This window comes from Bombina bombina, chromosome 12 (assembly GCF_027579735.1).
Source record: "Bombina bombina isolate aBomBom1 chromosome 12, aBomBom1.pri, whole genome shotgun sequence".
NCBI classification, from domain to species: domain Eukaryota; kingdom Metazoa; phylum Chordata; class Amphibia; order Anura; family Bombinatoridae; genus Bombina; species Bombina bombina.
This window is the reverse complement of record NC_069510.1, coordinates 20,760,181-20,786,841: the sequence shown is the minus strand read 5'-3', so window position 1 is coordinate 20,786,841 and position 26,661 is coordinate 20,760,181. Positions and strand designations below refer to the sequence as shown.

The 26,661-nt window shown below is 40.3% G+C and overlaps 1 protein-coding gene across 2 annotated transcripts in view; it reads left to right on the top strand.

The window, feature by feature from the left end:
* Positions 1–26,661, top strand: part of LOC128643237 (collagen alpha-1(V) chain) — a 236,618-nt gene that overhangs the window by 143,536 nt on the left and 66,421 nt on the right. For both annotated transcript variants that reach the window (XM_053696224.1, XM_053696223.1), the window contains exons 24-26: positions 6,897–6,941; positions 8,940–8,993; positions 10,280–10,324. In XM_053696224.1, coding sequence (XP_053552199.1) covers positions 6,897–6,941; positions 8,940–8,993; positions 10,280–10,324 — 144 coding nt within the window. The remainder of the gene's footprint in view (positions 1–6,896; positions 6,942–8,939; positions 8,994–10,279; positions 10,325–26,661) is intronic.

The following is a 26,661-nucleotide window of genomic DNA, read 5'->3' as shown; positions in this document are numbered from 1 at the left end:
CAAATTTTAAATTTAAACTGGAAAACCTCCGTGTATTACTAGGGGAGGTGTTAGCGGCTCTGAATGATTGTAACACAGTTGCAATACCAGAGAAAATGTGTAGGTTGGATAAATATTTTGCGGTACCGACGAGTACTGAGGTTTTTCCTATACCTAAGAGACTTACTGAAATTGTTACTAAGGAGTGGGATAGACCCGGTGTGCCGTTCTCACCCCCTCCGATATTTAGAAAAATGTTTCCAATAGACGCCACCACAAGGGACTTATGGCAAACGGTCCCTAAGGTGGAGGGAGCAGTTTCTACCTTAGCTAAGCGTACCACTATCCCGGTGGAGGATAGCTGTGCTTTTTCAGATCCAATGGATAAAAAATTAGAGGGTTACCTTAAGAAAATGTTTGTTCAACAAGGTTTTATATTGCAACCCCTTGCATGCATTGCGCCGATCACGGCTGCAGCGGCATTCTGGATTGAGTCTCTGGAAGAGAACATTGGTTCAGCTACTCTGGACGACATTACGGACAGGCTTAGAGTCCTTAAACTAGCTAATTCATTCATTTCGGAGGCCGTAGTACATCTTACTAAACTTACGGCGAAGAATTCAGGATTCGCCATTCAGGCACGCAGGGCGCTGTGGCTAAAATCCTGGTCAGCTGATGTTACTTCTAAGTCTAAATTGTTTAATATACCTTTCAAAGGGCAGACCTTATTCGGGCCCGGGTTGAAAGAGATTATCGCTGACATTACAGGAGGTAAAGGCCATGCCCTGCCTCAGGACAAAGCCAAAGCCAAGACTAGACAGTCTAATTTTCGTTCCTTTCGTAATTTCAAAGCAAGAGCAGCATCAACTTCCTCTGCACCAAAACAGGAAGGAGCTGTTGCTCGCTACAGACAAGGCTGGAAACCTAACCAGTCCTGGAACAAGGGCAAGCAGACTAGGAAACCTGCTGCTGCCCCTAAAACAGCATGAATTGAGGGCCCCCGATCCGGGATCGGATCTAGTGGGGGGCAGACTTTCTCTCTTCGCCCAGGCTTGGGCAAGAGATGTTCAGGATCCCTGGGCGCTAGAGATAATATCTCAGGGATACCTTCTGGACTTCAAATACTCTCCTCCAAGAGAGAGATTTCATCTGTCAAGATTGTCAACAATCCAGACAAAGAAAGAGGCGTTTCTACGCTGCGTACAAGAGCTCTTGTTAATGGGAGTAATCCATCCAGTTCCACGATCGGAACAGGGACAGGGGTTTTACTCAAATCTGTTTGTGGTTCCCAAAAAAGAGGGAACTTTCAGACCAATCCTGGATTTAAAGATCCTAAACAAATTCCTAAGAGTTCCATCGTTCAAGATGGAGACTATTCGGACAATTTTACCTATGATCCAAGAGGGTCAGTACATGACCACTGTAGATTTAAAAGATGCTTACCTTCACATACCGATTCACAAAGATCATTATCGGTACCTAAGGTTTGCCTTCCTAGACAGGCATTACCAGTTTGTGGCTCTTCCATTCGGATTGGCTACAGCTCCAAGAATCTTCACAAAGGTTCTGGGTGCTCTTCTGGCGGTACTAAGACCGCGGGGAATCTCGGTAGCTCCATACCTAGACGACATTCTGATACAAGCTTCAAGCTTTCAAACTGCCAAGTCTCATACAGAGTTAGTGCTGGCATTTCTAAGGTCACATGGATGGAAGGTGAACGAAAAGAAATGTTCACTCGTTCCACTCACAAGAGTTCCCTTCCTGGGGACTCTTATAGATTCTGTAGAAATGAAGATTTACCTGACAGAGGACAGGCTAACAAGACTTCAAAGTGCTTGCCGCACCCTTCATTCCATTCAACACCCGTCAGTGGCTCAATGCATGGAGGTAATCGGCTTAATGGTAGCGGCAATGGACATAGTACCCTTTGCACGCTTACACCTCAGACCACTGCAACTGTGCATGCTAAGTCAGTGGAATGGGGATTACTCAGACTTATCCCCTTCTCTGAATCTGGATCAAGAGACCAGAAATTCTCTTCTATGGTGGCTTTCTTGGCCACATCTGTCCAGGGGGATGCCATTCAGCAGACCAGACTGGACAATTGTAACAACAGACGCCAGCCTTCTAGGTTGGGGTGCCGTCTGGAATTCTCTGAAGGCTCAGGGACAATGGAGTCAGGAGGAGAGTCTCCTGCCAATAAACATTCTGGAATTGAGAGCAGTACTCAATGCCCTCCTGGCTTGGCCCCAGTTGACAACTCGGGGGTTCATCAGGTTTCAGTCGGACAACATCACGACTGTAGCTTACATCAACCATCAGGGAGGGACAAGAAGCTCCCTAGCTATGATGGAAGTATCAAAGATAATTCGCTGGGCAGAGTCTCACTCTTGCCACCTGTCAGCAATCCACATCCCGGGAGTGGAGAACTGGGAGGCGGATTTCTTAAGTCGTCAGACTTTTCATCCGGGGGAGTGGGAACTTCATCCGGAGGTCTTTGCCCAAATACTTCGACGTTGGGGCAAACCAGAGATAGATCTCATGGCGTCTCGACAGAACGCCAAGCTTCCTCGTTACGGGTCCAGATCCAGGGATCCAGGAGCAGTCCTGATAGATGCTCTGACAGCACCTTGGGACTTCAGGATGGCTTACGTGTTTCCACCCTTCCCGTTGCTTCCTCGATTGATTGCCAGAATCAAACAAGAGAGAGCATCAGTGATTCTAATAGCACCTGCGTGGCCACGCAGGACTTGGTATGCAGACCTGGTGGACATGTCATCCTGTCCACCTTGGTCTCTACCTCTGAAACAGGACCTTCTGATACAGGGTCCCTTCAAACATCAAAATCTAACTTCTCTGAAGCTGACTGCTTGGAAATTGAACGCTTGATTTTATCAAGACGTGGGTTTTCTGAGTCAGTTATTGATACCTTAATACAGGCTAGGAAACCTGTTACCAGAAAGATTTACCATAAGATATGGCGTAAATACCTATATTGGTGTGAATCCAAAGGTTACTCTTGGAGTAAGGTTAGGATTCCTAGGATATTGTCTTTTCTACAAGAAGGTTTAGAAAAGGGTTTATCTGCTAGTTCATTAAAGGGACAGATCTCAGCTCTGTCCATTCTGTTACACAAACGTCTGTCAGAAGTTCCTGACGTCCAGGCTTTTTGTCAGGCTTTGGCCAGGATTAAGCCTGTGTTTAAAACTGTTGCTCCACCATGGAGTTTAAACCTTGTTCTTAATGTTTTACAGGGCGTTCCGTTTGAACCCCTTCATTCCATTGATATAAAGTTTTTATCTTGGAAAGTTCTATTTTTAATGGCTATTTCCTCGGCTCGAAGAGTCTCTGAATTATCAGCCTTACATTGTGATTCTCCTTATTTGATTTTTCATTCGGATAAGGTAGTCCTGCGTACTAAACCTGGGTTCTTACCTAAGGTAGTTACTAACAGGAATATCAATCAAGAGATTGTTGTTCCTTCTTTATGCCCAAATCCTTCTTCAAAGAAGGAACGTCTACTGCACAACCTGGATGTAGTCCGTGCTCTAAAATTTTACTTACAGGCAACTAAGGAATTTCGACAAACGTCTTCTCTGTTTGTCATTTACTCTGGGCAGAGGAGAGGTCAAAAAGCTTCCGCTACCTCTCTTTCTTTTTGGCTTCGTAGCATAATTCGTTTAGCTTATGAGACTGCTGGACAGCAGCCTCCTGAAAGAATTACAGCTCATTCTACTAGAGCTGTGGCTTCCACTTGGGCCTTCAAGAATGAGGCCTCTGTTGAACAGATTTGCAAGGCTGCAACTTGGTCTTCGCTTCATACTTTTTCCAAATTTTACAAATTTGACACTTTTGCTTCATCGGAGGCTATTTTTGGGAGAAAGGTTCTTCAGGCAGTGGTTCCTTCTGTATAAAGAGCCTGCCTATCCCTCCCGTCATCCGTGTACTTTTGCTTTGGTATTGGTATCCCAGAAGTAATGATGACCCGTGGACTGATCACACTTAACAGAAGAAAACATAATTTATGCTTACCTGATAAATTCCTTTCTTCTGTAGTGTGATCAGTCCACGGCCCGCCCTGTTTTTAAGGCAGGTAAATATTTTTTAATGTATACTCCAGTCACCACTTCACCCTTGGCTTTTCCTTTCTCGTTGGTCCTTGGTCGAATGACTGGGAGTGACGTAGAGGGGAGGAGCTATATGCAGCTCTGCTGGGTGAATCCTCTTGCACTTCCTGTTGGGGAGGAGTAATATCCCAGAAGTAATGATGACCCGTGGACTGATCACACTACAGAAGAAAGGAATTTATCAGGTAAGCATAAATTATGTTTTTGCCTGAAAAAAGTGAATTAACCGATGATTTTATTGAAACTCAAACTAATACAGCAGTAGCAGTTGTGAACATTCTACCAGTGCTGATTGGTTGATTGATATTTCCTACTAATGCTTATTGGCTAACACATACTTCTCATTCTTATGTTTAAAAGCTACTCTACCATATCAGTGATAAAACAGTTTTTAGTACATGCAGGGTTTCTATTGGCCATTGTACCCATAGGATGTACATTTTATACTAAAATATGTACTGAGAATAATAATTTAATGACAATGTTACGTTTATAAAATACAAATGGCAGCATTTATTTTTTATCAACGTCAACATTTAAACATCAAAGTTATGAAATTGATCAGGTTTGGGTTTATTTTTCAATTCTCAATCCTTAAGGAAGAGTAGTTGATACAGATATAGATCCTAAGTTGTATCCTTTACTTAAAGGGACACTGAACCCAATTTTTGTTTCTTTCATGATTCAAATAGAGCATGAAATTTTAAGCAACTTTCTAATTTACTCCTATTTTAAAATGTTCTTTGTTCTCTTGCTATCTTTATTTTAAAAGCAGGAATGTAAATCTTAGCAGCCAGCCCATTTTAGGTTCAGCATTATGGATAGCGCTTGCTCATTGGAGGCTTACATTTACCCACCAATAAGCAAGCATAACCCAGGTTCTCAACCAAAAATGGTCCGGCTCCTATGCATCACATTCTTGTTTTTTCAATAATGATAGCAAGAGAACGTAGAAAAATTGATGATAGGAGTAAATTAGAAAGTTGCTTAAAATTGCATGCTCTATCTGAATCATGAAGGAAAAAAATCTGGGTTTAGTGTCCCTTTAAATATGAAGTCATTTTTGTATCATCTTCCATCCCAATATCCACAGAATGGCAATTACATATAAACACTTATTTTATTTAATAAAAAAAAAAAAAATATATATATATATATATACAGTATATATATATATATATATATATATATATATATATATATATATATATATATATATATATATATATATATATATATATATACAAAGGCAAATACTGTTACACTTAAAGGGACATTGAACCCAACTTTTTCCCTTTCATGACTCAGATAGAGCATGCAAATTTATGCAACTTTCTAATTTACTCCTATTATCAGTTTTTCTTCGTTCTCTTGCTTTCTTTATTTGAAAAAGAAGGCATCTAAGCTATTTTTTGTTCAGAACCATGGAAAGCACTTGTTTATTGGTGGGTGAATTTATCCACCAATCAGCAAGAGTTCACCAAAAATGGGCCGGCATCTAAACTTACATTCGTGCATTTCAAATAAAGATACCAAGAGAATGAAGAAAATTTGATAATAGGAGTAAATTAGAAAGTTGCTTAAAATTACATGCTCTATCTGAATCACGAAAGAAAAAAACTAGGTTCAGTGTCCCTTTAAGGATTACATTTAGGAACAGTCATTTTTTAATGTAATAATATAATGAAAATATATTGCAGTCGCTGAACTTGCTCTTTATCTCATAAAATTTATAATCTATTTTTTTATGTGCTAAAGATCTATGTGGAAACATACATTAATATATCCCATCCCTGCATTAAGATTGTTGAAAAAAATAAAATATATATACACACACACACGTACGTACATACATTGCTGTATAGGGCACACTTACAGGACAACTTTTTAGGATATCAAAGCTAGAGCACAGATGAAGTAATCAGTTGATCAGTAACGATGGTTATTAATGTGCTCTCACCCAAACTAATATTGAAAATCTGGCCTGGTTTAGAAGTCTGAGGAGAAGAAATGAAAAACCATGCTTTATAGACAGAAAATCTTATTTTTTTCATTGTATAATGTCTCTTAAACCCTTAACAGTATACACATACAGCACAGATTACAATGATAAATGACAGTGACAGCAGGCAAAAAAATATGAATCTACATATCACCTTTGTCAGTTGTCATGTGTATATATTTTATCAGACCTTCTTAAATACATTATCAACAGCAAAATGTGTAATCACTAAACATACACAGTGGAAAATTATTAATATTTACAGGGAAAAAAATGCTTTTTAAAGGAACAGTATAGTCAGAATTAAACTTTCACAATTCAGACAGGGCATGCAATTTTAAACAACTTTCCAATTTACTTTTATCATCAAATTTGCTTTGCTCTCTTGGTATTCTTTGTGGAAAGCTCATATGCTAATTTCTAAGCTGTTGAACTGCCTCTTATCTCAGTCAATTTTTACAGTTTTTGACAGACACTGTTAGTTTATGTGTGTGTGTCATATAGATAACATTGTGCTCACTCCCGAGGAGTTATTTAAGCGTCAGCACTGATTGGCTAAAATGCAAATCTGTCAAAAGAACCGAGATAAGGGGACAGTCTGCAGGGGCTTAGAAACAAGGTAATCACAGAGGTAAAAAGTGTAATACAGTGTTAGTTATGCAAAACTGGGGAATAAAGGGATTATCTATCTTATTAAATAATAACAAATCTGGAGTAGACTGTCCCTTTAAGAAGCCATAAATAAAAAGGCCTGGGTTTAACATGTCCTCCTTTTTTCTGTTTTGCAGGGTCTTCCAGGACCACAGGGTGCGATTGGGCCTCCCGGAGAAAAGGTAAGACTAACATATCGCAGCTGTTGTCCTTGCAAGGACTCAGCGGAATAACCCCCCCCCCTCCTATCGCAGGATCACGCTAACATATGCAACATCTGTTCCCTAGTCTGTGTATGAAAGATAATAGGCAAAAGGACACTGGAGAGATGCACTGTATATATGTCACTCTCTCCTTTTATGTTAATGTTAAAAAGCACAGGAGGCGTACGGTAAAAATGAGGCACCAGCCAATTAAGAAAGACTTTGTTTAGACTAATCTGAGGCTGGTAAAATTGGCATTTCTTTTATGTTTCCATTAAACATAGTTTAAATCACTCCTGGCAGTAAACACCGCCAGCCACAATGTATACATCTCTCAAGACATTTTTAGAAAGATTTATGCCTGGAACATTTCTGTAGGCGAGAAGATCTGTAGAATGTTACAGAGTTAAGTCAATTTATAGAGCTTAAAGGGACATAAAAAGAGTTGATTCATTTTGCTGCCAATCAGCATCCTGGTACACAAGTACAAATGATAATTGGTAGTTCTGTGTGCATGATTTAAGACTAAATTGAGAGATTGGCACTTTTGGCTTGTGAGGCCGATTTTGCGTAAAAAAATAGTCAGAATCCGCAGCCTCTTCTTGGCAGTATGCTGGCGCTGTACTGAAATGTTATGGCCTCTGACTGTGTTAATTCTGAGCTGATCCCAGAGGAATGGGACATACAGAGCACATGCTTGATTGACAGGTCTAGAAGATCACCGAGGCTCATCACAAGATGCTAATCTGTTAATTAAATTAACACAGTCAGAGGTTACATTTATAAAATTGATATATTGGAGACTTTCTTTATAATGTTATTTCTCCATTTATGTATTGTATGCCCTTTAAATATTTAGACTGTTATACATTAGATAAAGAAGAGCTAAGAATTGACTTGTTCTGTGCTTTATGTCCTGTATAGTTCCTAGGAAAAGAGGAAATACACATTTTTATTCTCTTCATTGTAAATTGGGGTCTCCATAAACTAAACTAGTGCACGGTGTAGCGCCTTTTAGACAAACACTCAAGTGGTTGTTGGTTTAGAGATGAACAAATAGCATTTCTCATTTTTATTGAGCTTCCAAGTGAACTGCTGACATGCAATATAAATAAAGTTTCTCTAATAAACCGCAAGTACTATCATCACACAAACATGCGCACACACCATCGTCTCTATTTGTCACACACTTTACAAAAGTGTCATTTGGCATTAATAAAATAAATGTAAGTATTTGTGATGGTGGTGATGCTTCTAATGCTGTCTGTCTGTCTATACAGTATCTTTTTTATCAGATTTGTCCTTAAATCTCTTTTGAAGAAGTGTTTGATAGTCACGTTACCCCCTCTTCTTTAGGGGTTTTTGTCCCCAATAGCTAATTAATACTTTCCCTTTTTTTCAGTCTCAATCTTTTAGACTATCTGTCTGTTTGTCCGTCCATTCATCTATCATCTGTTAAATCTATTTCTGTTTGTCTGTCATATATATCTGTTACACGTCATGCATTCCTGGTGTATGTCGATTATTGTTATCTTGGTACAAAGCTTACAAAGGACCACTAAAGTCAGAATTAAACTTTTATGAGTCAGATAGTGCACACAATTTTAAACAACTTTTCAATTCAAATCCATTATCTAAATATACACAATCTTTTTATATGCACATTTTCTGAGGCAATAGCTCCTACTGAGCATGTGCAAGAATTCACAGACTATACGTCTATGCATCTTGTGATTGGCTGATGGCTGTCACATGATTAAGTGTGAAGGAAAGTAAAACGAACTGAACTAAGTCAGAAACAAATCTACTACTGATGCGAACTTCAAAATAAGTGCTTTTGCATTGCCTATTTATTGTGCATTTATTAATTATGATATTCTAGTGGTCCTTTAAGTATTGTTTATTTTTATATATATATATAATGTACAATATCATAAGATACATTTTTCTGACTTGTTTTTTGTTAATAATGTATAGGGTCCACTTGGTAAACCTGGTCTTCCTGGCATGCCTGGAGCTGACGGCCCCCCTGTAAGTAATACTTCCTGGTTACTTACAGTAATACTCACATATGACTATAGACAGAGAATTACTACTATAAGTGCCCGGCATAACGTCACAGCTGAGGTGTATTCACTAATTAATTACAGTCCACTTAAGCCTGACATCTGCAGGGTCATTTAGAACACAGGATAGGTTTCGGAACAACAAATGATATTTAGACTACATGCCAGGAACATACATTCAATTTGATGAACAAATGTAAATAATTCAATTACATAAAACATTAGATTATTGTGACAAAAGTGGACATATTTGATTCATTTGCAAAGAAGAAGCACAAAATGTTTTACAACTTCAGTATCAGTCTTGTAAGGGCACTTTTTGGGTGTTGCAAAGTAGGCGATTCAGTGGAGCAGGGTTGGTATCACATTACTATAACCCTTTAAAGGGAAACTAAACCCAAATTTGTTCTTTCATGATTCAGATAGTGCAGCAATTTTCAGCAACTTTCTAATTTAGCCCTTTTATCAATTTGTCTTCGTTCTCTTGCTATCTTTATTTAAAAAAGCAGGCATCTAAGCTAAGGATCCGGACCATTTTTGGTTCAGCCCTTGGGTTGCGCTAGCTGATTGGTGACTAAATGTACCCAACCAAATCAGCAAGTGCTACACAGGTGCTAAACCAAAAAAACGGGCTGGCTCCATAGCATAGATTCCTGATTTTTCAAATAAAGATAGCCAGAGAACGAAGACAAATTAATAAGGGAAGTAAATTAGAAAGTTGCTTAAAATTGCTGCTATATCTGAATCATATCTGGGAAGTGCTACCAAATACTAATGGAAATAATTAGCAAACATTAAACAATTTATGGGGAAAAAGAAATATAAATTGCTTGAGAGCCGCCTTGTGATCCCTTGCGCTATGGATGGACAATATAAGGTTACAGATGTTAATATTGTGTTAAGGGAGAGGGTCTTCTGTCTTTATTGTGCTATTATGAAATATATAGATAAGACAGAAGGTTAAAGCACAGAGAAAAACATATATTAAATTGAGATATTTGCTTCAGTCTTTGCCCATTCCTGGGATATGTTAGCATCTATATGAACAATGCAGCACCTGCTATTCAGGAGGGAAGGTTAGCATCTCATTGGTATGCAGGTAATGCACTTGCATTTATACAAGATATATGTTCACAGTCACTGCTGGTGACATTACAGGAGCCCAGGTGTGCTGATAATTGTGTGTTTCACTGAGCAATGCATAAGTAGGATCTGAATATTTCTCACGCAGTGTCCTCTTCTGTCACGCAGGGTCACCCTGGCAAAGAAGGTCCCTCGGGAGAGAAAGGAAACCAGGTATAGATTTGTTATGTGCTGATTTATCAACCCACATGTTGGCACCAAAATAAACTTCTGTTCACATTAATTCAAACTATTTATAGGTGCACTCCTGCAGCATAGAGGTGTCAAGTATGATCTTATACAAAATTAATTAGTATGAAGAATATGAAAGGGCTACAGCACAAACTCACTTCTCTCAATATCTCTGTGTCATAGCTCTCTCTTTGTCTCACATCTCTCTCCTCTCACTTCTCTCAATATCTCTGTGTCATAGCTCTCTCTTTGTCTCACATCTCTCTCCTCTCACTTCTCTCAATATCTCTGTGTCATAGCTCTCTCTTTGTCTCACATCTCTCTCCTCTCACTTCTCTCAATATCCCTGTGTCATAGCTCTCTCTTTGTCTCACATCTCTCTCCTCTCACTTCTCTCAATATCTCTGTGTCATAGCTCTCTCTTTGTCTCACATCTCTCTCCTCTCACTTCTCTCAATATCTCTGTGTCATAGCTCTCTCTTTGTCTCACATCTCTCTCCTCTCACTTCTCTCAATATCTCTGTGTCATAGCTCTCTCTTTGTCTCATATCTCTCTCCTCTCACTTCTCTCAATATCCCTGTGTCATAGCTCTCTCTTTGTCTCATATCTCTCTCCTCTCACTTCTCTCAATATCTCTGCCATAGCTCTCTCTTTGTCTCATATCTCTCTCCTCTCACTTCTCTCAATATCCCTGTGTCATAGCTCTCTCTTTGTCTCATATCTCTCTCCTCTCACTTCTCTCAATATCCCTGTGTCATAGCTCTCTCTTTGTCTCATATCTCTCTCCTCTCACTTCTCTCAATATCTCTGCCATAGCTCTCTCTTTGTCTCATATCTCTCTCCTCTCACTTCTCTCAATATCTCTGCCATAGCTCTCTCTTTGTCTCATATCTCTCTCCTCTCACTTCTCTCAATATCCCTGTGTCATAGCTCTCTCTTTGTCTCACATCTCTCTCCTCTCACTTCTCTCAATATCTCTGCCATAGCTCTCTCTTTGTCTCATATCTCTCTCCTCTCACTTCTCTCAATATCTCTGTGTCATAGCTCTCTCTTTGTCTCACATCTCTCTCCTCTCACTTCTCTCAATATCCCTGTATCATAGCTCTCTCTTTGTCTCACATCTCTCTCCTCTCACTTCTCTCAATATCTCTGCCATAGCTCTCTCTTTGTCTCACATCTCTCTCCTCTCACTTCTCTCAATATCTCTGTGTCATAGCTCTCTCTTTGTCTCACATCTCTCTCCTCTCACTTCTCTCAATATCTCTGCCATAGCTCTCTCTTTGTCTCACATCTCTCTCCTCTCACTTCTCTCAATATCTCTGTGTCATAGCTCTCTCTTTGTCTCACATCTCTCTCCTCTCACTTCTCTCAATATCTCTGTGTCATAGCTCTCTCTTTGTCTCACATCTCTCTCCTCTCACTTCTCTCAATATCTCTGTCATAGCTCTCTCTTTGTCTCACATCTCTCTCCTCTGACTTCTCAATATCTCTGTGTCATAGCTCTCTCTTTGTCTCACATCTCTCTCCTCTCACTTCTCAATATCTCTGCCATAGCTCTCTCTTTGTCTCACATCTCTCTCCTCTCACTTCTCTCAATATCCCTGTATCATAGCTCTCTCTTTGTCTCACATCTCTCTCCTCTCACTTCTCTCAATATCTCTGTGTCATAGCTCTCTCTTTGTCTCATATCTCTCTCCTCTCACTTCTCTCAATATCTCTGTGTCATAGCTCTCTCTTTGTCTCACATCTCTCTCCTCTCACTTCTCTCAATATCTCTGTGTCATAGCTCTCTCTTTGTCTCATATCTCTCTCCTCTCACTTCTCTCAATATCTCTGTGTCATAGCTCTCTCTTTGTCTCATATCTCTCTCCTCTCACTTCTCTCAATATCTCTGTCATAGCTCTCTCTTTGTCTCACATCTCTCTCCTCTGACTTCTCAATATCCCTGTGTCATAGCTCTCTCTTTGTCTCACATCTCTCTCCTCTCACTTCTCAATATCTCTGCCATAGCTCTCTCTTTGTCTCATATCTCTCTCCTCTCACTTCTCTCAATATCTCTGCCATAGCTCTCTCTTTGTCTCACATCTCTCTCCTCTCACTTCCCAATATCTCTGTGTCATAGCTCTCTCTTTGTCTCACATCTCTCTCCTCTCACTTCTCTCAATATATCTGTGTCATAGCTCTCTCTTTGTCTCACATCTCTCTCCTCTCACTTCTCTCAATATCTCTGCCATAGCTCTCTCTTTGTCTCACATCTCTCTCCTCTCACTTCTCTCAATATCCCTGTGTCATAGCTCTCTCTTTGTCTCATATCTCTCTCCTCTCACTTCTCTCAATATCTCTGGCCATAGCTCTCTCTGTGTCTCACATCTCTCTCCTCTCACTTCTCTCAATATCTCTGCATAGCTCTCTCTTTGTCTCATATCTCTCTCCTCTCACTTCTCTCAATATCTCTGTGTCATAGCTCTCTCTTTGTCTCACATCTCTCTCCTCTCACTTCTCTCAATATCTCTGTGTCATAGCTCTCTCTTTGTCTCATATCTCTCTCCTCTCACTTCTCTCAATATCTCTGCCATAGCTCTCTCTTTGTCTCACATCTCTCTCCTCTCACTTCTCTCAATATCTCTGCCATAGCTCTCTCTTTGTCTCATATCTCTCTCCTCTCACTTCTCTCAATATCTCTGTGTCATAGCTCTCTCTTTGTCTCACATCTCTCTCCTCTCACTTCTCTCAATATCTCTGTGTCATAGCTCTCTCTTTGTCTCACATCTCTCTCCTCTCACTTCTCTCAATATCTCTGGCATAGCTCTCTCTTTGTCTCACATCTCTCTCCTCTCACTTCTCTCAATATCTCTGTGTCATAGCTCTCTCTTTGTCTCACATCTCTCTCCTCTCACTTCTCTCAATATCTCTGTGTCATAGCTCTCTCTTTGTCTCACATCTCTCTCCTCTCACTTCTCTCAATATCTCTGTGTCATAGCTCTCTCTTTGTCTCACATCTCTCTCCTCTGACTTCTCAATATCTCTGTGTCATAGCTCTCTCTTTGTCTCACATCTCTCTCCTCTCACTTCTCAATATCTCTGCCATAGCTCTCTCTTTGTCTCACATCTCTCTCCTCTCACTTCTCTCAATATCCCTGTATCATAGCTCTCTCTTTGTCTCACATCTCTCTCCTCTCACTTCTCTCAATATCTCTGTGTCATAGCTCTCTCTTTGTCTCATATCTCTCTCCTCTCACTTCTCTCAATATCTCTGTGTCATAGCTCTCTCTTTGTCTCATATCTCTCTCCTCTCACTTCTCTCAATATCTCTGTGTCATAGCTCTCTCTTTGTCTCACATCTCTCTCCTCTCACTTCTCTCAATATCTCTGTGTCATAGCTCTCTCTTTGTCTCATATCTCTCTCCTCTCACTTCTCTCAATATCTCTGTGTCATAGCTCTCTCTTTGTCTCATATCTCTCTCCTCTCACTTCTCTCAATATCTCTGTCATAGCTCTCTCTTTGTCTCACATCTCTCTCCTCTGACTTCTCAATATCCCTGTGTCATAGCTCTCTCTTTGTCTCACATCTCTCTCCTCTCACTTCTCAATATCTCTGCCATAGCTCTCTCTTTGTCTCATATCTCTCTCCTCTCACTTCTCTCAATATCTCTGCCATAGCTCTCTCTTTGTCTCACATCTCTCTCCTCTCACTTCTCAATATCTCTGTGTCATAGCTCTCTCTTTGTCTCACATCTCTCTCCTCTCACTTCTCTCAATATATCTGTGTCATAGCTCTCTCTTTGTCTCACATCTCTCTCCTCTCACTTCTCTCAATATCTCTGCCATAGCTCTCTCTTTGTCTCACATCTCTCTCCTCTCACTTCTCTCAATATCCCTGTGTCATAGCTCTCTCTTTGTCTCACATCTCTCTCCTCTCACTTCTCTCAATATCTCTGTGTCATAGCTCTCTCTTTGTCTCATATCTCTCTCCTCTCACTTCTCTCAATATCTGTGTCATAGCTCTCTCTTTGTCTCACATCTCTCTCCTCTCACTTCTCTCAATATCCCTGTGTCATAGCTCTCTCTTTGTCTCATATCTCTCTCCTCTCACTTCTCTCAATATCTCTGTGTCATAGCTCTCTCTTTGTCTCACATCTCTCTCCTCTCACTTCTCTCAATATCTCTGTCATAGCTCTCTCTTTGTCTCACATCTCTCCTCTCACTTCTCTCAATATCTCTGTGTCATAGCTCTCTCTTTGTCTCACATCTCTCTCCTCTCACTTCTCTCAATATCTCTGTGTCATAGCTCTCTCTTTGTCTCACATCTCTCTCCTCTCACTTCTCTCAATATCCCTGTGTCATAGCTCTCAATATCTCTGCCATAGCTCTCTCTTTGTCTCATATCTCTCTCCTCTCACTTCTCTCAATATCCCTGTGTCATAGCTCTCAATATCTCTGCCATAGCTCTCTCTTTGTCTCACATCTCTCTCCTCTCACTTCTCTCAATATCCCTGTGTCATAGCTCTCAATATCTCTGCCATAGCTCTCTCTTTGTCTCATATCTCTCTCCTCTCACTTCTCTCAATATCCCTGTGTCATAGCTCTCAATATCTCTGCCATAGCTCTCTCTTTGTCTCACATCTCTCTCCTCTCACTTCTCTCAATATCCCTGTGTCATAGCTCTCAATATCTCTGCCATAGCTCTCTCTTTGTCTCACATCTCTCTCCTCTCACTTCTCTCAATATCCCTGTGTCATAGCTCTCAATATCTCTGCCATAGCTCTCTCTTTGTCTCACATCTCTCTCCTCTCACTTCTCTCAATATCCCTGTGTCATAGCTCTCAATATCTCTGCCATAGCTCTCTCTTTGTCTCATATCTCTCTCCTCTCACTTCTCTCAATATCTCTGTGTCATAGCTCTCTCTTTGTCTCACATCTCTCTCCTCTCACTTCTCTCAATATCTCTGTGTCATAGCTCTCAATATCTCTGCCATAGCTCTCTCTTTGTCTCATATCTCTCTCCTCTCACTTCTCTCAATATCTCTGTGTCATAGCTCTCTCTTTGTCTCACATCTCTCTCCTCTCACTTCTCTCAATATCCCTGTGTCATAGCTCTCTCTTTGTCTCATATCTCTCTCCTCTCACTTCTCTCAATATCTGTGTCATAGCTCTCTCTTTGTCTCACATCTCTCTCCTCTCACTTCTCTCAATATCCCTGTGTCATAGCTCTCTCTTTGTCTCATATCTCTCTCCTCTCACTTCTCTCAATATCTGTGTCATAGCTCTCTCTTTGTCTCATATCTCTCTCCTCTCACTTCTCTCAATATCTGTGTCATAGCTCTCTCTTTGTCTCACATCTCTCTCCTCTCACTTCTCTCAATATCCCTGTGTCATAGCTCTCTCTTTGTCTCATATCTCTCTCCTCTCACTTCTCTCAAAAGCTCTCTCTTTGTCTCATATCTCTCTCCTCTCACTTCTCTCAATATCTCTGTGTCATAGCTCTCTCTTTGTCTCACATCTCTCTCCTCTCACTTCTCTCAATATCTCTGTCATAGCTCTCTCTTTGTCTCATATCTCTCTCCTCTCACTTCTCTCAATATCTCTGTGTCATAGCTCTCAATATCTCTGCCATAGCTCTCTCTTTGTCTCATATCTCTCTCCTCTCACTTCTCTCAATATCTCTGTGTCATAGCTCTCTCTTTGTCTCACATCTCTCTCCTCTCACTTCTCTCAATATCTCTGCCATAGCTCTCTCTTTGTCTCACATCTCTCTCCTCTCACTTCTCTCAATATCCCTGTGTCATAGCTCTCTCTTTGTCTCATATCTCTCTCCTCTCACTTCTCTCAATATCTCTGTGTCATAGCTCTCTCTTTGTCTCATATCTCTCTCCTCTCACTTCTCTCAATATCTCTGTGTCATAGCTCTCTCTTTGTCTCACATCTCTCTCCTCTCACTTCTCTCAATATCTCTGCCATAGCTCTCTCTTTGTCTCACATCTCTCTCCTCTCACTTCTCTCAATATCCCTGTGTCATAGCTCTCTCTTTGTCTCATATCTCTCTCCTCTCACTTCTCTCAATATCTGTGTCATAGCTCTCTCTTTGTCTCACATCTCTCTCCTCTCACTTCTCTCAATATCCCTGTGTCATAGCTCTCTCTTTGTCTCATATCTCTCTCCTCTCACTTCTCTCAATATCTGTGTCATAGCTCTCTCTTTGTCTCATATCTCTCTCCTCTCACTTCTCTCAATATCTGTGTCATAACTCTCTCTTTGTCTCACATCTCTCTCCTCTCACTTCTCTCAATATCCCTGTGTCATAGCTCTCTCTTTGTCTCATATCTCTCTCCTCTCACTTCTCTCAATATCTCTGTGTCATAGCTCTCTCTTTGTCTCATATCTCTCTCCTCTCACTTCTCTCAATATCTGTGTCATAACTCTCTCTTTGTCTCACATCTCTCTCCTCTCACTTCTCTCAATATCCCTGTGTCATAGCTCTCTCTTTGTCTCATATCTCTCTCCTCTCACTTCTCTCAATATCTCTGTGTCATAGCTCTCTCTTTGTCTCACATCTCTCTCCTCTCACTTCTCTCAATATCTCTGTGTCATAGCTCTCTCTTTGTCTCACATCTCTCTCCTCTCACTTCTCTCAATATCTCTGTCATAGCTCTCTCTTTGTCTCACATCTCTCTCCTCTCACTTCTCTCAATATCTCTGTCATAGCTCTCTCTTTGTCTCATATCTTTCTCCTCTCACTTCTCAATATCTCTGTGTCATAGCTCTCTCTCTGTCTCACATCTCTCTCCTCTCACTTCTCTCAATATCTCTGTGTCATAGCTCTCTCTTTGTCTCACATCTCTCTCCTCTCACTTCTCTCAATATCTCTGTGTCATAGCTCTCTCTTTGTCTCACATCTCTCTCCTCTCACTTCTCTCAATATCTCTGTGTCATAGCTCTCTCTTTGTCTCACATCTCTCTCCTCTCACTTCTCTCAATATCTCTGTGTCATAGCTCTCTCTTTGTCTCACATCTCTCTCCTCTCACTTCTCTCAATATCTCTGTGTCATAGCTCTCTCTTTGTCTCACATCTCTCTCCTCTCACTTCTCTCAATATCTCTGTGTCATAGCTCTCTCTTTGTCTCACATCTCTCTCCTCTCACTTCTCTCAATATCTCTGTGTCATAGCTCTCTCTTTGTCTCACATCTCTCTCCTCTCACTTCTCTCAATATCTCTGTGTCATAGCTCTCTCTTTGTCTCACATCTCTCTCCTCTCACTTCTCTCAATATCCCTGTGTCATAGCTCTCTCTTTGTCTCACATCTCTCTCCTCTCACTTCTCTCAATATCTCTGTGTCATAGCTCTCTCTTTGTCTCACATCTCTCTCCTCTCACTTCTCTCAATATCTCTGTGTCATAGCTCTCTCTTTGTCTCACATCTCTCTCCTCTCACTTCTCTCAATATCTCTGTGTCATAGCTCTCTCTTTGTCTCACATCTCTCTCCTCTCACTTCTCTCAATATCTCTGTGTCATAGCTCTCTCTTTGTCTCACATCTCTCTCCTCTCACTTCTCATTATCTCTGTGTCATAGCTCTCTCTTTGTCTCATATCTCTCTCTCCTCTCACTGCACTCACTGTGCCTCTCCTCTTATTGCTTTATCTGTCTCCTCTCTATGCACTCTCTTCTGTTTCTCTTCTCTTTCTGCACTCTCTTCTGTCCCTCTTCTCTCTCTCTCTTTGCTGTCTTCTGACTCTCTTCTCTCTCTGTACTCTGTTCTCTCTCTCTGCACTCTCTTATGTCTCTCTTCTCTCTCTGTGTGCTCTCTTCTGTCTCTCTTCTCTCTGTCTGTGCTCTCTTCTGTCTCACTTCTCTCTCTGCGCTCTCTTCTGTCTCTTTTCTCTCTCTGTGTGCTCTCTTCTCTCTCTCTCTCTGCACTCTCTTCTGTCTCTTTTCTCTCTCTGTGTGCTCTCTTCTGTCTCTCTTCTCTCTCTCTGTGCTCTCTTCTCTCTCTCTGTGCTCTCTTCTCTCTCTCTGCACTCTCTTCTGTCTCACTTCTCTCTCTGTGCTTTCTTCTGTCTCTTTTCTCTTTCTGTGTTCCCTCTTCTCTCTTTCTCTGCGCTCTTCTCTCTCTCTGCGCTCTCTTCTCTCTCTGCGCTCTCTTCTCTCTCTTTTCTCTCTGTGTGCTCTCTTCTGTCTCTTTTCTCTCTGTGTGCTCTCTTCTGTCTCTCTTCTCTGCCTCTCTTCTCTCTTCTGTCTCTCTTCTCTCTCTTCGCTCTCTTCTGTCTCTCTGTGCTCTCTTCTGTCTCTCTTCTCTCACTCTGTGTTCTCTTTTATCTCCTCTCTCTGACTCTCTTCTGTCTCTCTCCTCTCTCTCTCTCTCTCTCTGCGCTCTCTTCTCTCTCTGCGCTCTCTTCTCTCTTTCTGTGTGCTCTCCTCTCTCTCTTCTCTCTTCTGTCTCTCTTCTCTCTCTTCAATCTCTCTTCTCTCTCTGTGCTCTCCTTTATCTCCTCTCTCTGTACTCTCTTCTGTCTCTCTTCTCTGTCTCTCTCTTTGCTCTCTTCTGTCTGTTTCTCTCCTCTCTGCACTCTCTTCTGTCTCTCTTCTCTCTCATCTGTCTCTCTTCTCTATCTGTGTGTTCTTTTCTGTCACTCATCTCTCTGTGCACTTTATTCTTTCTCTCTCTTGACTCTCTCCTGTATTTCTTCTTTCTCTCCTGTCGCTGCTCTATATTCTATTTTTTTGCCTTACTGCCCTGTCTTCTCAATTCTTACTGCTCTTTTTTTTTCTCCTTTCACTGCTCTCTCTTCTCACTCTTTCCTCTAAATACTCTCTCTCAATACTTCTCTCTCTTCTCTCTCTCTCTCTCTCTCTCTTCTCCTTGCTCTTTTGTCTCTCTCTTGTTGCTCTCTCTCTTCTCTATCTCTCTCTTCTATCTCTGTTCTCTCTTCATGCTCTCTCCTCTCCCTGCTCTCTTCTCTCTCTATTTCTCTCTCTCTCTCTCTCTGCTATCTCTCCTCTCCCTGCTCTCTCTCCTCTCCCTGCTCTCTCTCCTCTCCCTGCTCTCTCATCTCTCTTTCGTCTTAATCTTCTCTCTCTTTTCGCTCTTTCCTCTCCCTTTTACTCTCTTACCTCCTCTCTCTGCTCTCTTCTCTCCCTGCTCTCTCTACTCTCCCTGCTCTCTTCTCTCTCTCCTCTCTCTCTGCTCTCTTCTCTCTCTCTGCTCTCTTCTCTCTTCTCTCTCTGCTCTCTCTTCTCTCCTCTCTCTCTTCTCTCCTGTCCCTGTTCTCTCCTCTCCCTGTTTTCTCTTTGCTCTCTCTCCTCTCCCTTCTACTCTCTTATCTCCTCTCTCTCTGCACTCTATCCTCCTCTCTCTGCTCTCTCTGCTCTCCTCTCACTGCTCTCTCTCTCCTCTCCATGTACTGTCTTCTCTCTCTCCTCTCTCTGCTCTCTCTTCTCTCCACTCTCTGCTCTCCTCTCACTGCTCTCTCTCTCCTCTCCATGCACTCTCTTCTCTCTCTCTCTCTCTCTCTGCTCTCTTTTCTCTCCTCTCTCTGTTCTCTCCTCTCCCTGTTTTCTCTTTGCTCTCTCTCCTCTCCCTTCTACTCTCTTATCTCCCCTCTCTCTCTGCACTCTATCCTCTCTCTGCTCTCTCTTCTCTCCACTCTCTGCTCTCCTCTCACTGCTCTCTCTCTCCTCTCCATGCACTCTCTTCTCTCTCTCTCTCTCTCTCTCTCTCTCTCTCTCTCTCTCTCTGCTCTCTCTTTTCTCTCCTCTCTCTGTTCTCTCCTCTCCCTGTTTTCTATTTGCTCTCTCTCCTCTCCCTTCTACTCTCTTATCTCCTCTCTCTCTGCACTCTATCCTCTCTCTGCTCTCTCTTCTCTCTTCTCTCTCTTCTCTCCACTCTCTGCTCTCCTCTCACTGCTCTCTCTCTCCATGCACTCTCTTCTCTCTCTCCTCTCTCTGCTCTCTTTGTTCTCTCTCTCTCTTCACTCTCTTTGCGCTCTCTTTACTCCCTGCTCTCTCCTCTCCTGCTCTCTCCTCCCCTGCTCTCTCCTCCCCTTCTCTCTCTCTCCTCTCTCTTCTCTCTCTTTGCTCTCTCTCTTCTCCCTGCTCTCTCTCTTCTCCCTGCTCTCCCCCCACCCCCCGCTCTCTCTCATCTCTCATCTCTGGGTATGATGCAATACAAATATGTCATATGTGATCCAAAATACAACAATGCCATTGAAATTATTGAATATTAACACCTCTGGTGATCAAAGAGGCTGATATCTGAAGATGGTATGAACAGACAGCATTTTATATTTACTGAATAGGTAGTAGAATTATGTATAGGCTTCCACTTGACGTGGTACAGACACATAAAGCAAAGAGATTCAGCTCCCTAAGAAATAATTCAATCTGTTAATACAAGGCATGATATTCTGCTATATGTAGTGTAAAAATTAGCCTAACTCCCCTTATACAAAAAATATATGTGAATAATACAAAAAGTTGGCTCATAAACTAATATAATTTTACACACCTCAGTCATAAAACACTGCACACCTCCTCATTATAGATAAATATAAATGTATTTTCCCACTGCCATAGTAATCTGTCTAATGAACTATATAAAGACTGTTCTAGTAAGTGTAATATATACATTTTTATAACTTGTTAGGCACTTTGACCACTAGATGGCAGTGCTGCACTGCTACAGGTGAAGCGTCTACCCCTGGGGTAAGAACCCAACTTTCAAAATATAGAGTGTGCTGCTGTAATATATACAGTATATTAACAGAAATACTTACAGTACCCTACAGTAAGGCATAACATTGTACCACACTACCTCCCTTATTGCTTTCCACTGCACAAAGTCTGTTTTGCTTGGCTTATCAATGATAAAGCTAAAAAAAATGTCTCACTTAATAAGAATCAAAACAAAACAGAATTGTGTAAAGCCAAATAGAAATGTGATAAATGTATGTGATGTGTATCACATTTAGATTTGTTTTTATCTATGCAGACTGTTTGATAGTATAGCCAATTAAGAATTATGATTTAAAGCCTGTGGTGAAAAATGAATGCTGGTTTATGTCTCATCAGTGTATTATCCTCTGTGTTTTTTATACCCTGGCAGTGTGGTATTTTAAGTTGTTGGGGTTTTTTTCTTTCAACTTCAGTTTGCTAAAAATCTCTAGAAGTTCTTGTCAATAAATCACTGCGAGGTCCATATGTATACAGCGAGCTAATTGGCCCAGAAATAGAATCTATATCACCATCTACATTGATATCAGCTTGTTATCGTTCACACAAATTACAAAAAGAAATGTTTTAGCAATAATTTGACCTAAATTCAAAATATAAACTCACTAGGCTTTTTTTTTGACATTTTAAAGATGTGATTATTTAACAGAGATCAAATACATGAAGTCTCAAATTCTCTGCAGGTTTGGTAAATTACCATAATCTTACATTTATTTGCACACACACATACATGAATCAACGGTGACGGCAGCTTTATTCTCTGCATGTGACAGGCCCGCAGCTGTAAAAAAAAAAAAAAATCAAAATTAAAATGCCAAGAAATATTTTCTATTATTTTTTTTCCTCTAGGTGTTAAGTAGAGAAAATTAATTTTAAAAATAGGATACCCCGCAGGCTCATACTGACAGCTTGAATTTCATTAGCATCCTGTATAAATCACAGATTTGTCTTAAACTAGTCTTATACAGTGAGCAAGGATATTTGTGAAATATTTTATACAATCAATAGTGAGACCAGGGTGTTAGGTACATAACATTCTCCCCCCCTATACAAACACAGCTGCACTGAACCACTGGGGCGCTAATGTGATAAGCTTTGGTGCTGTCAGAACCACTTGATACAAGATATTTCAGTATGACCTGGTGAATGTGCATAGCACTGTAAAGTAAGGTTATTATACCATACAAGTAAAACTTCTGCATTATTGGATCCTGACAGCTTGATCAATAGGATCACTTGCTTAAATTTTCTCTTCTTTATCCATCTGTTCAACCATATAATCTATGTGCTTTTTTATTAAACCTTTTCTTTTCAATAAAATGTATTTTCTACCCTCTTGCAAAGTCGAGATTTCATTTTTAAAAAATGTTTCATAAGACTTTCATTAAAGGGACGCTAAACCTAAATTTTTTCCTTCATGATTCAGATAGAACATGAAATTTTAAGCAACTTTCTAATTTACTCCTGGTATCAATTTTTCTTTGTTCTTTTGCTATCTTTATTTGAAAAGCAAGAATGTAAACTTAGAAACCGGCCCATTTTTGGTTCTGAACCTGGGATGCGCTTGCTGATTGGTGGCTAAATGTACCCACCAATCAGCAAGCTCTATCTAAGGTGCTGAACCGAAAATGCTGCAGGCTTGTTTGTGACATATTGGTGCCAGAAAGTTTGGGGGCAGAAATAATGTATGGTAGTAAAGGATTCATTTTGGGCAACTTAGAAAAATAAATAAAAACACTGTTTTACGTAATGGGAAATGAAACACAAAAATGTTATTTCGTGATTCAGTCAGAACATACCAAGGTTTTCAATATACTTATATTATCAAATTAGCTTTTTTCCCTATGGTATTCTTTGTTGAAGAGATACCTAGGTAGGCATCTGGATTGTGCTGCCATCTAGTGTTCTTGCATATGGATAACATTCTTAAAGGGCCATAATACCCAAATGTTTAAACACTTGAAAGTGATGCAGCATAGCTGTAAAAAGCTGATTAGAAAATATCACCTGAACATCTCTATGTAAAAAAGAAAGATATTTTACCTCAAAAGTTCCTCATTAGCCACCTCCCATTGTAAAGGATTTCTAAGCAGCATATTAGCATGTCTGTCCTGGGACAGCTGAAGGGATGAGCCTCATGCACTCTCATGTTATTTCCCTATTCAGTTTAGGGAAGTTTACTATTAAATCTCATGAGAGTTTAGTCAAATCTCATGAGATCACAGTAAGAGTTCATGACCTCAGCACTGCTGATGCTGATTGGCTGCTGTTCATTTCTTTATTTTTATTTTTTTACCTGCATTTGGGCAGCAGCTGAGTATAACATTTTGCACGGAACTTACTCTGCTGAGCTGAGGAGATTGTGAGGTAAAATATCTTCCTTTTTTACATAGAGATGCTCAGGTGATATTTTTCTGTCAGCTTTTTACAGTTATACTGCATCAGTTTCAAGTGATTTAGCATATGAGTATTATGTCCCTTTAAAGAACAGCTGCCATATAGTGCTCCAAACATTGGCACACTCCTTAGCGTACGTCCCTGCTTTTCAACAAAAGATATCAAGAGAACAAAGAACATTTGATATTAGAAGCACATTATAAAGTTGTAAACAATCGCATGTTCTATCTCACTTGTTTTCAAACCTGTCCCCAGGCCTCCCTAACAGACCAGATTTTGAGGATATCTGAACTGGAGCACAGGGGAAATAATCAGCTAATGTATAAACGTGGTTATTTTACCTTCTCTCACCCAAGGTAATCCTGAAAACCTGGCCTGTTAGGGAGGCCGGAGGACTGGTTTAAAAACCAGTGCTCTATCTGAATCATGAAAAAAAATGTTTAGGTTTTAATGTCCCTGTAACATCGCACAGGTAATGTAGAAATCAGGTTATCTGTAAAAAGTCAGCATAGATTAAAACTTCCCTTCACATCATTGATGCCCTACAGCATCATTTATAGACTTCAGAACAAGATCACTATAGCTCTCTGAGTTTTTTCCCACTTTTTCTAGCTGTTCTATAGCAAAAATTGCTCCAAAAAATTATCATCTCACTCCCCAGCAACTCATCCTTCAATATGAGTGTTCTCATCGTAACACAGCTGGCAAGTTGTAAAGGCACCATCTTACTAGTTCCATTAGAGATTCAGTGCCCTACATTATATATTATGATTAATAGTGTAGCTATATATATATATGTACTATATACACTCACCGGCCACTTTATTAGGTACACCTGTTCACTTACTTGGTAACACAAATTGCTAATCAGCCAATCACATGGCAGAAACTCAATACATTTAGGCATCTAGACGTGGTGAAGACGACTTGCTGAAGTTCAAACCGAACATCAGAATGGGGAAGAAAGTGACTTTGAACGTGGCATGGTTGTTGGTTCCAGACAGGCTGGTCTGAGTTTTTAAAAAACTGCTGATCTACTGGGATTTTCACACACAACCATCTCTAGGGTTTACAGAGAATGACCCAAAAAAGAGAAAATATCCCGTGAGCGTCAGTTGTGTGGACGAAAATGCCTTTTTGATGTCAGAGGTCAGAGGAGAATGGGCAGATTGGTTCGAGATAATAGAAAGGCAACAGTAACTCAAATAACCACTCGTTACAACCAAGGTATGCAGAATATCATCTCTGAATGCACAACACGTTGCTCCTTGAAGCAGATGGGCTACAGCAGCAGAAGACCGCTCCGTGTGCCACTCCTGTCAGCTAAGAACAGGAAACTGAGGCTACAATTTGCACAAGCTCACCAAACTTGGACAATAGAAGATAGGAAAAATGTTGCCTGGTCTGATGAGTCTCGATTTCATCTGCGACATTCAGATGGTAGGGTCAGAATTTGGCGTAAACAACATGAAAGCATGGATCCATCCTGTCTTGTATCAAGGGTTCAGGCTGATGGTGGTGGTGTTATGGTGTGGGGGATATTTTCTTGGCACACTTTGGACCCCTTAGTATCAATTGAGTATCGTTTAAATGCCACGGCCTACCTGAGTATTGTTGCTGACCATGTCCATCCCTTTATGGCTACTTCCAGCAGGATAATGCACCATGTCCCAAAGCTCAAATCATCTCAAACTGGTTTCTTGAACATGACAATGTGTTCACTGTACTCCAATGGCCTCCACAGTCACCAGAGCTCAATCCAATAGAGCACCTTAGGGATGTGGTGGAACAGGAGATTCGCATCATGGATGTGTAGCCGACAAATCTGCTGCAACTGCATGATGCTATCTTGTCAATATGGACCAAAATCTCTGAGGAATGTTTCCAACACCTTGTTGAATCTATACCACAAAAAATTAAGGCAGTTCTGAAGGCAAAAGGGGGTCCAACCTGGTACTAGCAATGTGAACCTAATAAAGTGGCCGGTGAGCGTACTTCACAAAATTACTAATTTACTTGAAAACTTGTTCTGTAAGGGAGCACTGAGTATGTAAACAGACACTGCCTCCTTTACGCTCCTTTTTCTTTTATAGAACGCAGAGTATATAATTCTGCCTCCTTTTAGTAGGTTGGTTTTCAGGGAATATTTGATCTATACAATTCCATCTTCTGTTGTAGGTTACTTTTTTATTTAATAAACATGCAAATGTATTTTTCTGTCCTCTTACAACAAATAACTTATCTCATGTTTATATATGTATTCCTGTCTGTTTCCTATTACTTTGTACATCAGTTGTTTAACAAAGAAATATAACTAATGCCTGCAGGGTTATGTAACATATTCCAAGCCTTTGTGACATTTCCTTAGTAAGATTAAAACATGAAAATAAATTGCAAGCTTTAAAAGGCAAAAGGCAATATAATGTATAATTCCTGCACAAGATTATAAAAGGGAACTGTTTTGGTACCAAAAATATATAGTGACTCATCTTGGTTTTGAATATAATTTGTTATGGGATCACACTTCTAAATAAACTGCTTTACAGAGACAGTAACCCCTTGCAATTACAAGAGATTTCTGTTGTGCTGCTAAAGAATGACATATTATACAAGTCTAAGCGTTTATCTTTTAACAAATTAACTTGCTTGCTGCAAACGTCACCCATTAGGGTATAGAAGCTTTACCTTAAATGTAATAAGTACTAATTTATTTATATGTTAATAATTGCATTTTAGAGTTTTTATTTTCAAATATTAAATCAAAATACATTTGTTCTACTTCCTAAATATGTATTATTATTATTTTTTTAAGAAGGCTGGTTCATTTCAGCCAATTAGATAATGCATCAGGTGAACAAATGCACTCCTTATTGTGATAATTGTGAAGGGTTGGGATTAATTCACTATGTGCAGATCATAGATACAGTATGTCAATAAAAAATGTTGCAATGCCTTGACAAATGAACACACATTGCTAAAGAAACAAAATATGCATGGCTTAAAGGGACACGGAACCCAATTTTTTTTTCATGATTCAGATAGAGCAGTAATTTTAACCAATTTTCTAATTTATTCCTATTATTAATATTTCTTCATTCTCTAGCAATCTTTATTTGAAAAGCAAGAATGTAAGTTTAGAAGCCGGACCATTTCTGGTTGACAACCTGGGTTGTGCTTGCTGATTGGTGGCTAAATGC